The 15,384-nt window shown below is 44.4% G+C and overlaps 1 protein-coding gene across 1 annotated transcript in view; it reads left to right on the forward strand.

Annotated features, from left to right (window-relative positions):
- LOC139455986 (chymotrypsin-like elastase family member 1) overlaps positions 1 to 15,384 on the forward strand; it is a 30,622-nt gene that overhangs the window by 13,898 nt on the left and 1,340 nt on the right. Inside the window, exons 2-5 of the mRNA XM_071237508.1 lie at positions 538 to 712; positions 7,626 to 7,719; positions 9,129 to 9,312; positions 10,211 to 10,353. Coding sequence (XP_071093609.1) covers positions 538 to 712; positions 7,626 to 7,719; positions 9,129 to 9,312; positions 10,211 to 10,353 — 596 coding nt within the window. The remainder of the gene's footprint in view (positions 1 to 537; positions 713 to 7,625; positions 7,720 to 9,128; positions 9,313 to 10,210; positions 10,354 to 15,384) is intronic.

A 15,384-nucleotide genomic window follows, 5' to 3' on the forward strand; every position in this document is an offset into this window, starting at 1 on the left:
TGTGATATTGCCCTCATGTTGTTGTGATAGTGTCCTTATGTTATTATAATGCCCTGATGTTGTTGTGTTATTGCCCTGATGTTGTTGTGATAGTGTCCTGATGTTGTTGTGATGGTGCCCTAATGTTGTTGTGATAGTGACCTGGTGTTGTTGTGATAGTGCCCTGATGGTGTTGTGTTATTCCCCTGAAGTTCTTGTGATTTTGCCCTGATGTTCCTGTGATATTTCCCTGATGGTGTTGTGATAGTGCCCTGATAGTGTTGTGATAATGTCCTGATGTTGTGATAGTGCCTGATGCTGTTGTGATAGTGTCCTTGTGTTTTTATAATGCCCTCATATTGATGTGATAGTACCTGATTTTGTGACAGTGCCCTGATGTTGTGATATTGCCCTGATGTTGTTGTGATAGTGCCCTGATGTTGTTGTGATAATGTCATGATGTTGTGATAGTCCCCTGAAGTTCTTGTGATTGTGCCATGATGTTGTTGTGATAATGCCCTGATGTTATACGACATTGATGTCTTGTTCTGGCTCCAGCGGCTGGGCGAGTCCGGCGACTGATCGGAGGGAGAGATGCACAACCTGGCTCCTGGCCTTGGCTCGGCTCCCTACAGAAGCAGCTCAATGGCTCCTTCCTCCATCTCTGTAGTGTCAGCATCATGAACAACAACTGGGCCCTGACCGCCGGACATTGTGTCGACAACACATCATTGTAGGTACCTCACGCGCCCATCCCACCCCCTCACGCGCCCATTCCACCTTTTCACACATCCACCAAACTTCCTCACACACATCACCTATTGTCTGCCGATTGTGATAGTGGTCACAGTAGGATACACATGGGGTTTTGTCTGCCGATTCTGATGATGGCCACAGTATGATACACATGGGGTTTTGTCTGCCGATTCTGATGATGGTCACAGTAGGATACACATGGGGTTTTGTCTGCCGATTCTGAAGATGGTCACAGTAGGATACACATGGGGTTTTGTCTGCCGATTCTGATGATGGCCACAGTAGGATACACATGGGGTTTTGTCTGCCGATTCTGATTATTGTCACAGTAGGACACAAATGGGGTTTGTCTGCCGATTCTGATAATAATCACAGTAGGACACACATTGGGATTTGTGTGTGCAAATAGTGATAACGGATTCAGTGGTACACACTTGTTAATAGCTTTCACCAATTAGTCACTCATGATGACTACAGCAGGATACACATGGGGTTTTGTCTGCCGATTCTGATGATGGCCACAGCAGGATACACATGGGGTTTTGTCTGCCGATTCTGATAGTGGTCACAGTAGGATACACATGGGGTTTTGTCTGCCGATTCTGATGATGGCCACAGTAGGATACACATGGGGTTTTGTCTGCCGATTCTGATAGTGGTCACAGTAGGATACACATGGGGTTTTGTCTGCCGATTCTGATGATGGCCACAGTAGGATACACATGGGGTTTTGTCTGCCGATTCTGATGATGACTACAGTAGGATACACATGGGGTTTTGTCTGCTGATTCTGATGATGGCCACAGCAGGATACACATGGGGTTTTGTCTGCCGATTCTGATAGTGGTCACAGTAGGATACACATGGGGTTTTGTCTGCCGATTGTGATAGTGGTCACAGTAGGATACACATGGGGTTTTGTCTGCCGATTCTGATAGTGGTCACAGTAGGATACACATGGGGTTTTGTCTGCCGATTCTGATGATGGCCACAGTAGGATACACATGGGGTTTTGTCTGCCGATTCTGATAGTGGTCACAGTAGGATACACATGGGGTTTTGTCTGCCGATTCTGATGATGGCCACAGTAGGATACACATGGGGTTTTGTCTGCCGATTCTGATGATGACTACAGTAGGATACACATGGGGTTTTGTCTGCCGATTCTGATGATGGCCACAGCAGGATACACATGGGGTTTTTTCTGCCGATTCTGATAGTGGTCACAGTAGGATACACATGGGGTTTTGTCTGCCGATTCTGATGATGGCCACAGTAGGATACACATGGGGTTTTGTCTGCCGATTGTGATGATGGCCACAGTAGGATACACATGGGGTTTTGTCTGCCGATTGTGATAATGGCCACAGCAGGATACACATGGGGTTTTGTCTGCCGATTCTGATGATGGCAACAGTAGGACATACATGAGGTTGTGTCTGCAGATTCTGATAATGGCCACAGTAGGATACACATGGGGTTTTGTCTGCCGATTCTGATTATTGTCACAGTAGGACACAAATGGGGTTTGTCTGCCGATTCTGATAATAATCACAGTAGGACACACATTGGGATTTGTGTGTGCAAATGGTGATAACGGATTCAGTGGTACACACTTGTTAATAGCTTTCACCAATCAGTCACTCACACCATGTACATTAGGACTCATTGTAAACTAAAAGGCAGAGGAAAATATAAGTCGGGCCGTCTTCCAAGGCAAGGGAGATAACTAACAGTTAAAGTCCAGTTTTTCCATCCTTGCCGAACTCAGCTGGAAGCTCCAGCTTGATCGTAACGCCATCAGTGGCTATTACAAGTTGACCAATCAGATTCCACCTCTCATATCACTTGCATCTGCTCCAAGCAAATTCGCGGTGACCAGTCAGAACGATCTGATCGATAATCAAGATCTTTATTGTAACAAAACGTGTCTTACATCGCAAAGTCCATCAGATCACCTGAGCACCTTGAATAAAAACAGGAAATGATTTGGAAAATATCTGTTGACGCCCAGTTGGTGGTACGCTATGCTTTGCAAATCCTGCAATCGCCCGAAATCTGCAGGACATTTTTCGAAACGGATGTCGATTTCGTTAAGCAATTTTGATTGTTCTATGCATAGACTTGTTAGTACAGGGTAAATGTAACTCCATAATTCCTGCCAGTTTCGGCAAGGTTGGAAACTGGATTTCTATAGTCAGAAAACTCCCTTGCCTCTGGAAGATGAGGTCGGGTTTTAAGTATGTGTAAGACATAGAAAACAAAATAAGTTTGTTTCAAAGCAATGTTATGTTATAAAGTAATCACTGGATATTCGTCGTTTAGACACAGACATTCAACACATGTACACGTGGGGTAAGAAAATTGACTTTGTATGTAGCATTTAATCTCTATTGTAAGATTCAACCTCATCACTAATGAAAGCGGCATTAAACCCAACTTACTCACTCACTCACTCATCACTAATGACGTGTGTGAGCTCCCGCTACATTAATGCACGCAATCACACGTCTGCTCATGGATGACGTCAAACGTCGGATGACGTGATTTGGTATTCACTGCCATTCTTATCTCAGTGCTTGTTCAAGCTACTTGTAGGTTCTGCGCACCGTGAGGTCGACAACTAATTCGGCTGTGATCCCACATACGTTCTATTGGGTTCATATCCGGGGAACAGGCCAGGGAAGAACATTGACCTTGTCCTTATTGCGAAAATCCTGAGTCGCGCTGGCAGTATGGGGTCTGGCGTTATCGTGCTGAAAAAGTCCCCTATGGCTGGTTCTGTAAGAAAGGGAGTACGACTGTTTGCAAAACTTGATGCCTGCACTCAATGGCATTCATATTGCCTTGGATTATCACTAAGCGCGCCTTCTTGTTGCCACAACTGCCGCCCATACAATGTCACTTCCGCCACTGTACATATGCACCTCGCGAACGCATGCTAGTGCCAAACGTTTTCCCCGACGTCTGTAAACTCTCAGTCTGCCGTCATTACGAAATAAACAAAACCGACTTTCGTCTGTGCGAAAGCTCTTTGCCAGTTTTGAGCTTGCCAACGGTGGACTTGTCTTGCCCAGCGTAGCCTGGCACGTCGCTGCTGTTGAATCAAAGCGATGCCTCGGAAGGGACGCCAGATCTTAACGCCGTTGCAGCCGTTGACAATGTTGGCGTGACGAATCTCTATCGTTGGAATATAGCGGTCGTCCTGAGCTGGTGTATAGTGTGGTCTACCACTTGGCGGTCTATCCGCCTGTGTCTTGGTTCCACCCTGTCCGCCTTTGTCGTGGGTGCCTCCTGTGTGTCTGTGTCTTGGGTCCTCCTGTGTGTCTGTGTCTTGGGTCCTCCTGTCTGTCTGTGTCTTGGGTCCTCCTGTCTGTCTGTGTCTTGGGTCCTCCCGTCTGTCTGTGTCTTGGGTCTCCTGTCTGTCTGTGTCTTGGGTCCTCCTGTCTGTCTGTGTCTTTGGTCCTCCTGTCTGTCTGTGTCTTGGGTCCTCATGTCTACCTGTGTCTTGGTTCCACCCTGTCTGCCTGTGTCTTGGTTCTCCTGTCTTCCCATGTCTTTGGTCCTCCTGTCTGCCTGTGTCTTGGGTCCTCATGTCTACCTGTGTCTAGGGTCCTCATGTCTACCTGTGTCTTGGTTCCACCCTGTCTGTCTGTGTCTTTGGTCCTCCTGTCTGTCTGTGTCTTGGGTCCTCATGTCTACCTGTGTCTTGGGTCCTCCTGTCTGTCTGTGTCTTGGGTCCTCATGTCTACCTGTGTCTAGGGTCCTCATGTCTACCTGTGTCTTGGTTCCACCCTGTCTGTCTGTGTCTTTGGTCCTCCTGTCTGTCTGTGTCTTGGTTCCACCCTGTCTGTCTGTGTCTTTGGTCCTCCTGTCTGTCTGTGTCTTGGGTCCTCATGTCTACCTGTGTCTTGGGTCCTCATGTCTGTCTGTGTCTTTGGTCCTCCTGTCTGTCTGTGTCTTGGGTCCTCATGTCTGTCTGTGTCTTGGGTCCTCATGTCTGTCTGTGTCTTGGTTCCACCTGTCTACCTGTGGCTTTGGTCCTCCTGTCTGTCTGTGTCTTGGGTCCTCATGTCTACCTGTGTCTTTGGTCCTCCTGTCTGTCTGTGTCTTGGGTCCTCATGTCTACCTGTGTCTTGGGTCCTCCTGTCTGTCTGTGTCTTGGTTCCACCTGTCTACCTGTGTCTTGGGTCCTCCTGTCTGTCTGTGTCTTGGGTCCTCATGTCTACCTGTGTCTTTGGTCCTCCTGTCTGTCTGTGTCTTGGGTCCTCATGTCTACCTGTGTCTTGGGTCTCCTGTCTGTCTGTGTCTTGGGTCCTCATGTCTACCTGTGTCTTGGGTCCTCCTGTCTGCCTGTGTCTTGGGTCCTCCTGTCTGCCTGTGTCTTGGGTCCTCCTGTCTGTCTTTGTCTTGGGTCCTTCTGTCTACCTGTGTCTTGGGTCTCCTGTCTGCCTGTGTCGTGGGTCATCCTGTATACCTGTGTATTGTGTCCTCCTGTCTGCCCATGTCTTGGGTCCTCCTGTCTGCCTGTGTCGTGGGTCCTCCTGTCTAATTGTGTCTTGGTTCCACCCTGTCTACCTGTGTCTTGGGTCCTGTCTACCTGTGTCTTGGGTCCTTCTGTCTGCGTGTGTCGTGGGTCCTCCTGTCTACCTGTCGCTATCGCTAGCATCCATGGTCTACACATTTTCATGACGTCAGCTGTACGGTAACGTGTTTTGTGTTTAAGCGATGTGTTTTTATACTCTGCAGTTGGGTGATTCTACTGAACCAATTAACTGTTAAAAAATATTGAATAAATTGTTGTTGTTTTTAAACTGAACAATATGAGCCTTTTCTATTGTCTCTTAGTTTATATATATATTATTAATGGAACTGTTTGATGAAATGAATGTGACAGGTTTTAACTGATTCATTCATTCATTCTTGACAGCTGAGGCAGCTGACATTGAATGCACATGTGTTTCATGCCAGTCGGCTGTACATACAATTGAGTTCGACCGATGCTGAACGTCCCTGTAGAACAGTCATGTGGCAAGGCTCGTGTCATCTGTTCTCAATCATATCTAAATCAGAATACATGTAGCAAGCGTGACGACTATATAGTTGGGTGAGCAGTCAGCAGCATAGGAACAGGCTGTTGTTTCATCAACCCCTCACTACAAAGGGGCCACACATTACATACGTACAGTCACTACAGGGATACATTACATACATACAGTCACTACAGGGATACATTACATACATACAGTCACTACAGGGATACATTACATACGTACAGTCACTACAGGGATACATTACATACATACAGTCACTACAGGGATACATTACATACGTACAGTCACTACAGGGATACATTACATACGTACAGTCACTACAGGGACACATTACATACATACAGTCACTACAGGGATACATTACATACGTACAGTCACTACATGGACACATTACATACATACAGTCACTACAGGGATACATTACATACGTACAGTCACTACAGGGACACATTACATACATACAGTCACTACAGGACACATTACATACGTACAGTCACTACAGGGACACATTACATACATACAGTCACTACAGGGATACATTACATACGTACAGTCACTACAGGGACACATTACATACATATAGTCACTACATGGACACATTACATACGTACAGTCACTACAGGGACACATTACATACGTACAGTCACTACATGGATACATTACATACATACAGTCACTACAGGGATACATTACATACATACAGTCACTACAGGGATACATTACATACATACAGTCACTACAGGGATACATTACATACATACAGTCACTACAGGGATACATTACATACATACAGTCACTACAGGGATACATTACATGCATACAGTCACTACAGTGATATATTACATACATACAGTCACTACAGGATACATTACATACATACAGTCACTACAGGGAACATTATATACATACAGTCACTACAGGATATATTACATATGTACAGTCACTACAGGATATCTTTGTCTCCCACAAGTTCAACTGTTTCTCAACATTTCCCACTGTTCCCTACATGTTCCATTGTTCCCTACATGATCAATTGTTCCCCTACATGTTCAACTGTTCCTCTACATGTTCAACTGTTCCTCTACATGTTCAACTGTTCCCTTTCATGTTCAACTGTTCCCCTACATGTTCAATTATTCCCCTACATGTTCAACTGTTCCCTTTCATGTTCAACTGTTCCCCTACATGTTCAATTATTCCCCAACATGTTCCACTGTTGCTCTACATGTTCAACTGTTCCTCTTCCTGTTCAACTTTTCCTCTACATGTTCAACTGTTCCCCTACATGTTCAATTGTTCCTGTACATGTTCAACTTTTCCTCTACATGTTCAGCTGTTCCTCTACATGTTCAGCTGTTTCCCTGCATGTTCAACTGTTCCTCTACATGTTCAACTTTTCCTCTGCATGTTCAGCTGTTCCCCTACATGTTCAATTGTTCCTGTACATGTTCAACTTTTCCTCTGCATGTTCAGCTGTTCCTCTACATGTTCAGCTGTTCCTCTACATGTTCAACTGTTCCTCTACATGTTCAACTGTTCCTCTACATGTTCAACTGTTCCTCTACATGTTGAACTTTTCCCCTACATGTTCAATTGTTCCTGTACATGTTGAACTGTTCCTCTATATGTTCAGCTGTTCCTCTACTTGTTCAGCTGTTCCTCTACATGTTCAGCTGTTTCCCTGCATGTTCAACTGTTCCTCTACATGTTCAACTTTTCCTCTACATGTTCAGGTGTTCCTCTACATGTTCAGCTGTTTCCCTGCATGCCCCATGTGTTCCATTGTTCCCCACTTGCCAAAATGTTTAATTGTCTTTGTCGTGTTCTCCGTTCCAGTCCTCTGTCTGGCTACAAGTTGCGTTTCGGCGTCAAAAATCCAACCGCGACATCACCCGACCAACAGGATGTTGGCATCTCCAACATCATCATTGTAAGTACCACTCCTCTCCTCCGACAGACTGATGTGTCAGTACCACTCCTCTCCTCCGACAGACTGATGTGTCAGTACCACTCCTCTCCTCCGACAGACTGATGTGTCAGTACCACTCCTCTCCTCCGACAGACTGATGTGTCAGTACCACTCCTCTCCTCCGACAGACTGATGTGTCAGTACCACTCCTCTCCTCCGACAGACTGATGTGTCAGTACCACTCCTCTCCTCCGACAGACTGATGTGTCAGTACCACTCCTCTCTCCCGACAGACTGATGTGTCAGTACCACTCCTCTCCTCCGACAGACTGATGTGTCAGTACCACTCCTCTCCTCCGACAGACTGATGTGTCAGTACCACTCCTCTCCTCCGACAGACTGATGTGTCAGCACCACTCCTCTCCTCCGACAGACTGATGTACCAGCACCACTCCTCTCCTCCGACAGACTGATGTACCAGCACCACTCCTCTCCTCCGACAGACTGATGTGTCAGCACCACTCCTCTCCTCCGACAGACTGATGTACCAGTACCACTCCTCTCCTCCGACAGACTGATGTGTCAGTACCATTCCTCTCCTCCGATAGACTGATGTGTCAGCACCACTCCTCTCCTCCGACAGACTGATGTACCAGCACCACTCCTCTCTCCCGACAGACTTATGTACCAGTACCACTCCTCTCCTCCGACAGACTGATGTGTCAGTACCACTCCTCTCTCCCGAAAGACTGATGTGTCAGTACCACTCCTCTCTCCCGAAAGACTTCATCAATCTCCATCCAAAGAGCAATGTAGCGGCAGAACGACGCCCATTTCACTTCTTGGATTGCGGGCTCCAGTAACCAGAGTCCATCTTCCTGTGAGTACGTCGGACGACACCGGGCTCTGAAGATAGAAGCATAAGTACACCCAGCTCACTGCCTGGACTTATAGACCATAGTGACCCCAACATGTAAATGTGGTATCATTGACGACAATGTCACTGCCTAGACTTATAGACTATATTCACCCCAACATGTAAATGTGGTATCATTGACGACAATGACACTGCCTAGACTTATAGACTATATTCACCCCAACACGTAAATGTGGTATCATTGACGACAATGTCACTGCCTAGACTTATAGACTATATTCACCCCAACATGTAAATGTGGTATCATTGACGACAATGACACTGCCTAGACTTATAGACTATATTCACCCCAACACGTAAATGTGGTATCATTGACGACAATGTCACTGCCTAGACTTATAGACCATATTGACCCAAACACGCAGACAACCTGAAAGCGAGACAGTCAAATCAGGGACCTTGTCTGTTAAGTGAGTGAGTGCGTATCGCCCCGTGTGGGGATCTGAGCTATATATACAGACTCCCTGGTCAAATCAGCATCTTCTCTTCTCAGCATCCTCAGTGGTCCCGCCGAGGATACGGTGAACCCAACGACCTTGCCCTCTTGAACTTTGACCAAACATTGACCTTTAACGAGGGGACACAACCCGCACTGTTCAACATCTCCACATCCAGTACAACTCCGCCGGAGTCGGACATCAATGACTGCTACCTCGCCGGCTGGGGAGCGGAGAAAGGTGGGTCGCGTCTAATTGTCACATGAACTGCAGTTGAACTGGGTCCATCCCATTATGAAGGCACAACTGTGTAGATATCCCATGGCAGAACATGCCCTATGCCGACATCCGGTGTTCTCGGACCCTAACACTGAACCAGCTTTATGCATACGTTGTCTCTTCACCACATCTACCGTCCTGTCAATCTATATGTAGAGGGGGGCAGGTGACGTAATGCGTGGCGCCGTTCAGAATCCGCTGATCGTGGAATCTAATGTCAGATTCAACAGATAATGATCTTTGGGCTGTCAGCACCCGTGTTGGTCCATGTTCCGGTACCCCGCCCCTTACCCTAAAGGCCCGCCCCCAATGAAGATGCGAGTCAGTATTGGTCTTCAGCAGCCTTTGCTTGTCTCCCCGTGAAGATCCGGCTTAGAACTGGTCTTCATCAACCCTTGCTTGTTGTAAGAGGCGACTAACGGGATCGGGGTGTCAGGCTGTACTGTCACTGGATTGTCTGGTCCAGACGCGATTACTAACAGGCAGCCGTGAAAAAACAGGAGGAAATACTGAGTGTGGCATTAAACAACAACCAAATACCCGGATGATTTTGGCCTTTCCTTTAACACAATGATGTAATTGTACAAGGTAACACTACCTCCAACTCAGTGTGCCATACCCTTCCATGTAGTCGGCGTGCTGCCGTGTAAGCAACTTCACAAGAAATCAGAACCGTTCAACTAATTCCGTCCGCAAACTCCGTCATCCAGGCGACAGATTTACCACCCGATCAACCAGACTCCAGAGAGCATCTTGGGACATGACTTTGGTGCTAGGGTAACTCGGGTACCCATGACAAGAATACTCTCTTCCTTACTCTGTTGCGTGCACATGTTTCATGGCATTCTGTTGTTTCAAGATGTCAACTGGACTGTTCCCGATTCACTGCAGCAAGCATCAACCCGAGTTATCCCCCTTGCTGACTGCCACAAATACTTGAGCAGCATCCAGCCTCAACAACTCTGCTCCATCAACACCGACAGTCCAAACACCATCTGCCACGTGAGTCGCCTTGTTACCCTAGGACGCGTACGACGTTATTAACAGACTTGTATAACCACACGTCAGACAGATACCATACAGAGTATGGGTAATGGGTAGGTTTCTCGGCAGGATAAAGCCAATGGATAAAAACGGTATCCGTTGGGGTCATATGCGGATAGAGATGCACATATCAAAGGTCAAGTAGGGACTACTTTCACTGTTTATAAACAAACGTGGCGTAGCCCTTGTCATTCGGCGATCGAGTCAGAATTAACCATCGGGAATCTGGAGAAACCACGAGGATAATTAGTATCATTTCAGAAGAACTGTCTTATATACTGAAAATCAGTGTCTAAATGTGACGTAGCTTAGGCATTTTACAAGTTTGGGCAACTTTGGAGATTTGAATTGCGAAACAATTTTCGCACTAGCCAAGCGGGATGACTTTACATATCTGTTCTTGTAGATCTCTGCGGTTTGGAACCTTTTCCACAAATCAAAACAGTTGGATTTGGCCGAAATATGTACGAATTGTTACCTTGTTTCGTTTTGTCGATGTGTGTACATCTGACTGCACTTCGTAACGTTATAACAGGACCGGCCGACTGCCAACAACGTCTATAGCTGACTGTGGCCGTGACGTTTCACAGACTAGGGTTGGAATATCTTCTCTTTGATAAAGGGCAGTTACTCTATCGGACTGACCGATGGATTGCCGCGTAAGGCAAGAAAAGACAATTTGTCTTGTCAGTTGTTGTTTTGCATATATGTAGTTACGCCACTGTATAAGAAACAGGTTTCTCTTGGAACTATATTGGCTACTGTCCGATTGACACATCACTTACCCACTGACGATATATATATTAATGCGGACATTCCAGGAAAAATTGCAATGTTTAGATAAAATTTGTGAGAGATGGAAAGAAATTTTCGAACAGAATTGAAGAATGACATTATATGATAAAGAGGTTATCACGCTTGTGTGTTAGGGGATGGTAAATGTCATGTATTTGGAATAAACACCATGTATTTAGCTCGCCAAGGATTACTAAATACAATGGGTTTTTTCTAATACAGGAAGTTTACCATCCCCAAAAACACTGCCGTGATAACCTCTATCTTACACACCTGTGTGTGAGAAACCCATTTGACATAACTGGTATCAAACATATGTGTGAGATCAAATTCCAGGCCCGTGATTGGCTACTCCATGGTGATGACCTGGGGTCAGATGATGACGGACTACTTTCCTGGGTGTAAGTCATTCATAAGTAGCTCGTGCTTCAGTCGAATGTTCACCTACGTCTGTATTGAACAGCAAGACCGTGTAATTAATAATAAAAATAAACAAACTCGTCTTCGTCTGCGAGTTTGTTTGTTATTATTATCAGTTACATTGTCTGTTGTTATGGCAACATTATCGATTTTTCAGAGTGTAAACCCCCTGGATGCCACAGCGACACATATGTCCCTTCTCTTCAACCCTCACTTCGAAATTGAATAAAATTCACAATACTTCACGCAGAATCTTCACAGTTTTGAATTCCCCCTTCTGTTTATCATTTACTGTCATTTTAGGCAATTCAAAATTACTGAAAGTGACTGAAAGTTAGGTACATTGTAAGTCGCGCCAAATCACGGCGTTATATAAATATTTACTGTGTGTTTAGAAATCTAAATATCGGATATTAACTCGAATACTTAAAGTAGAAAAATAGCATATTATAGTGATCACGGGTATCACATCACTAATGACAATTCTAAAACGTCGCTGATAAGCCTAGAATCGTTTAGAATGTTTTGGAAAATACGCATATCCGAACGCCGAAGTGTACGTTCCGCCATATTGGATTGTGTTTACAAAATGCCGGTTATGAGACGCCTATTCGATCAGGTATATTTCAAACTCAGCTGCTATACATGCATCCCTGAATTCCTCATACATTTTCGAAACAACGGATAAATGGTCTTTGTCACCAATGCAAATTATCTGGATGAAATCATGCGAAATAAATTAGGTATGGAAACGAAAACTGTGGAAAACTGTACTTGCTGAAATGTAAACAAAGCAAAATTCAGATTTTACACTGTGTAGCATTTTTAGAGGTACTTTCGACTAATTGTTGCATACATTGGCTCCGTCACGCGTTTGAGAATATTCATGGGAAGAGTATCGTTGCACTAATTATGGAATTACACATATATACAATACAATGATGTGGTAAATTCAACAGAAGCCGTAAAAGTTTCCGTCCTGTGTGACGCCATGACTGACGCTAAATCACACACAACGATGACGGTAGTTGTCTGCATTTCTGACTAATTCTCTTTGATATATTGGAAAACATGGCAAACAAATGACAGTACGCAGATTGTCAGAATGTTTCTGATTACCTACGTGACACATTTATGTGTATACGATCCCTCACTCAACGAAAACTTTCTCTAGAAATCCCGCGTACTGTTGTCAGTGAACACGCCATTTTATAAAAGTCGGTCACCGGTAGTGATGTTATACGGAAGTAAACATTGTTGTACATATTTGGTAATTTCTTTGAGGTGTAAACTTTCAACTTGGCACCCAGCGTGTTCTTGGTTTTTGTCTAGTATGCATTTTCATCATCGCCTTAATAATCCACAGATATGACGGAAACCTTTTTTGTGTAGGGTCACATTATTTATGAGTAGTAAGCAGCACATAGGATGACGTCACTTATAAATGACAGAGGTGTTATGTATTAATGCGCTACTGCAATCATGAGAATAGACAAAATGCATCGGTTCGATGCTAAAAAGGTGCGATTTTAGGGTGTGTAAGAAACAGATGTGCCTGTCAGATACCATTGATCTTACAACTCGTTGTTACAAAGCGTATCTAACTCGCTTTCGCTCGTTAGATACGTTTTGAAACAACTCGTTGTAAGATCAATGGTATCTGACAGACACTCGTGTAGTAATCTCTATTTATCATCCAAAACTGGCTCCCACAGGAGATATCGCTTGGGTGAGATCAAGCGTTATTACCCACGTGGTGAAGATACAGGTGGTAAGATACTAAATCCGTACGTCACACGTGTGTCGTACAAGGTTGACCTTGTTTTATTCGTTTTGATTGGATAACCGTGACCTCTGTCACACCGGGACTACTTTTTTCATTCATAAAAAATCGCGAGACGTCATTCATTTTGCGATTACAAGGCAGAACTGAAGAAATTCATGAGAACGAGAGATATTTACAAACACTTTATTAAACCAAACAAGATAGTCACACGCATCAAATTCGGTTTGCATTCAATATAAGTTATGCATAGAGCTCCTACAGACGTATAATCGAGCTAGATCTATAAATCGATTTACAATGTACGACTGCCGATCGAGCGCGTCCCTTGAGCGTGACGCACCCGACCATTTTCGCAACTTTCAATTTGATTTAACGTAAAAGGATAAGCGTGGTGAAATGAAGTCTGTTTAAACTATCTGGACAGATATCTAGACTTACTTGGGATGATCCGGTTGTGCCATCGGTGTCCCCTTTGAAGCGTATTTTGTGGTGCTGTTTCGGTAGGTGTTGTTCATGAATGAACGAACACGACAGCACGACCAGATCACTTAAAGTTCACAGTTCCGATAAAAATCATTCGAAAACTCCGTGGAAGTGTGCCTGACTTCTGATTTTGTGGCCCCAAACATCCCAAATGTGAACAGTAAAATTTCCCTATCTCTAGCGTAAAACGCTGTGAGTGGATCGCGGTTGTCTTTTCTTATTCCGGTGGCGACCTTGCCCTTCGATCGTTGGAAGCTGTCACTGACATGCAAGCAGACTTGAGTTTGTTGATTTTCACGTCTTCAGTAAAGGGTGGTACAGTTAACATGAATGTCTTTGGCGAACAGTCTGAAATCCCTCTTCCAAAATGGTACGAACATGATATAAATTCAGCTGATAGATCAAGGAAACCGAAACATTTTGATTGCACAGACAGGACCCCGGCAGTGTGACCGACTGTTGGTCCGATATTCAAAGCGCGGCGCTAATGTGACATTTCAAATTTTCTTATCGGTGTCCTGCGTACTTACAACATGGCGCTTGAATTACCAAAAGTTGAAGACTTTCTTCCAAAAGGATCTTGAGCGTCGGTGCTGGTTTGTTTTCAAACAGAACAGCAGGCGCATGTTGTTAATGCGTATGCATAAACATGTCAACAATGCCCATATTTGGTCATATATCAATATTCATGCGCAACCAGATTTTGCAACCGGTTTCAGTTTGGTCTGTCAACGAACGAAAGTTGTTATGTATTTACACTTAAATATATATTTAACGTGGGAAATAAATAAACTCGTGAACTTTCTATGGTATCTGACCTCGCTTTCGCTCGGTCAGATACCATAGAAAGTCCACTCGTTTCGTAAAAATGGTATCTAACAAGAATGAGTGTAGTATTCTCTATATATCTACACTGTAGATATCGCTGCAATGAAATTATATCACAATGCTCTGCAGACCATTGTGACGTCACTGGTTACATGACGTCACAATCAAATGACATCACTAATGGCTCTGCTACTGAAGCTGTTTGAAAGACTTTTTACACTGAAGACACTGCTAATTACTGTCTACAATTTGAAAAAAGTTGAAAGAATGATGTTGGATGATAAATATAATCTCACCCGAGTGTCTTTTGATATCAAATATATCAACACTCGTTGATAAAAGTGGCAAAAATCCTCGGCAAGCCTCGGAATTTTTCCACTTTTATCAACTCGTGTTGATATATTTGATATCAAAAGACACTCGGGTGAGATTCTCTATTTATCATCCAAAACTGGCTTCCACAGGAGATATCGCTTTGGTGAGATCAAGCGATATCTACTTTTCAGATATCGCTGCAGTGAAATTGCATCACAATGCTTTGCAGACCATTGTGACGTCACAATCAAATGACATCACTAATGGTTCCGCTAATGGAGCTGTTAGCAGTACTTTTTACTTAAGACACTGTCAACATGGTCTACAAACTGACAAAGTTGGAAGATGTGTTGAATGATAAA

Source organism: Haliotis cracherodii, unplaced genomic scaffold, assembly GCF_022045235.1.
Source record: "Haliotis cracherodii isolate W230 unplaced genomic scaffold, xgHalCrac1.p SCAF_11, whole genome shotgun sequence".
NCBI classification, from domain to species: Eukaryota; Metazoa; Mollusca; class Gastropoda; order Lepetellida; family Haliotidae; genus Haliotis; species Haliotis cracherodii.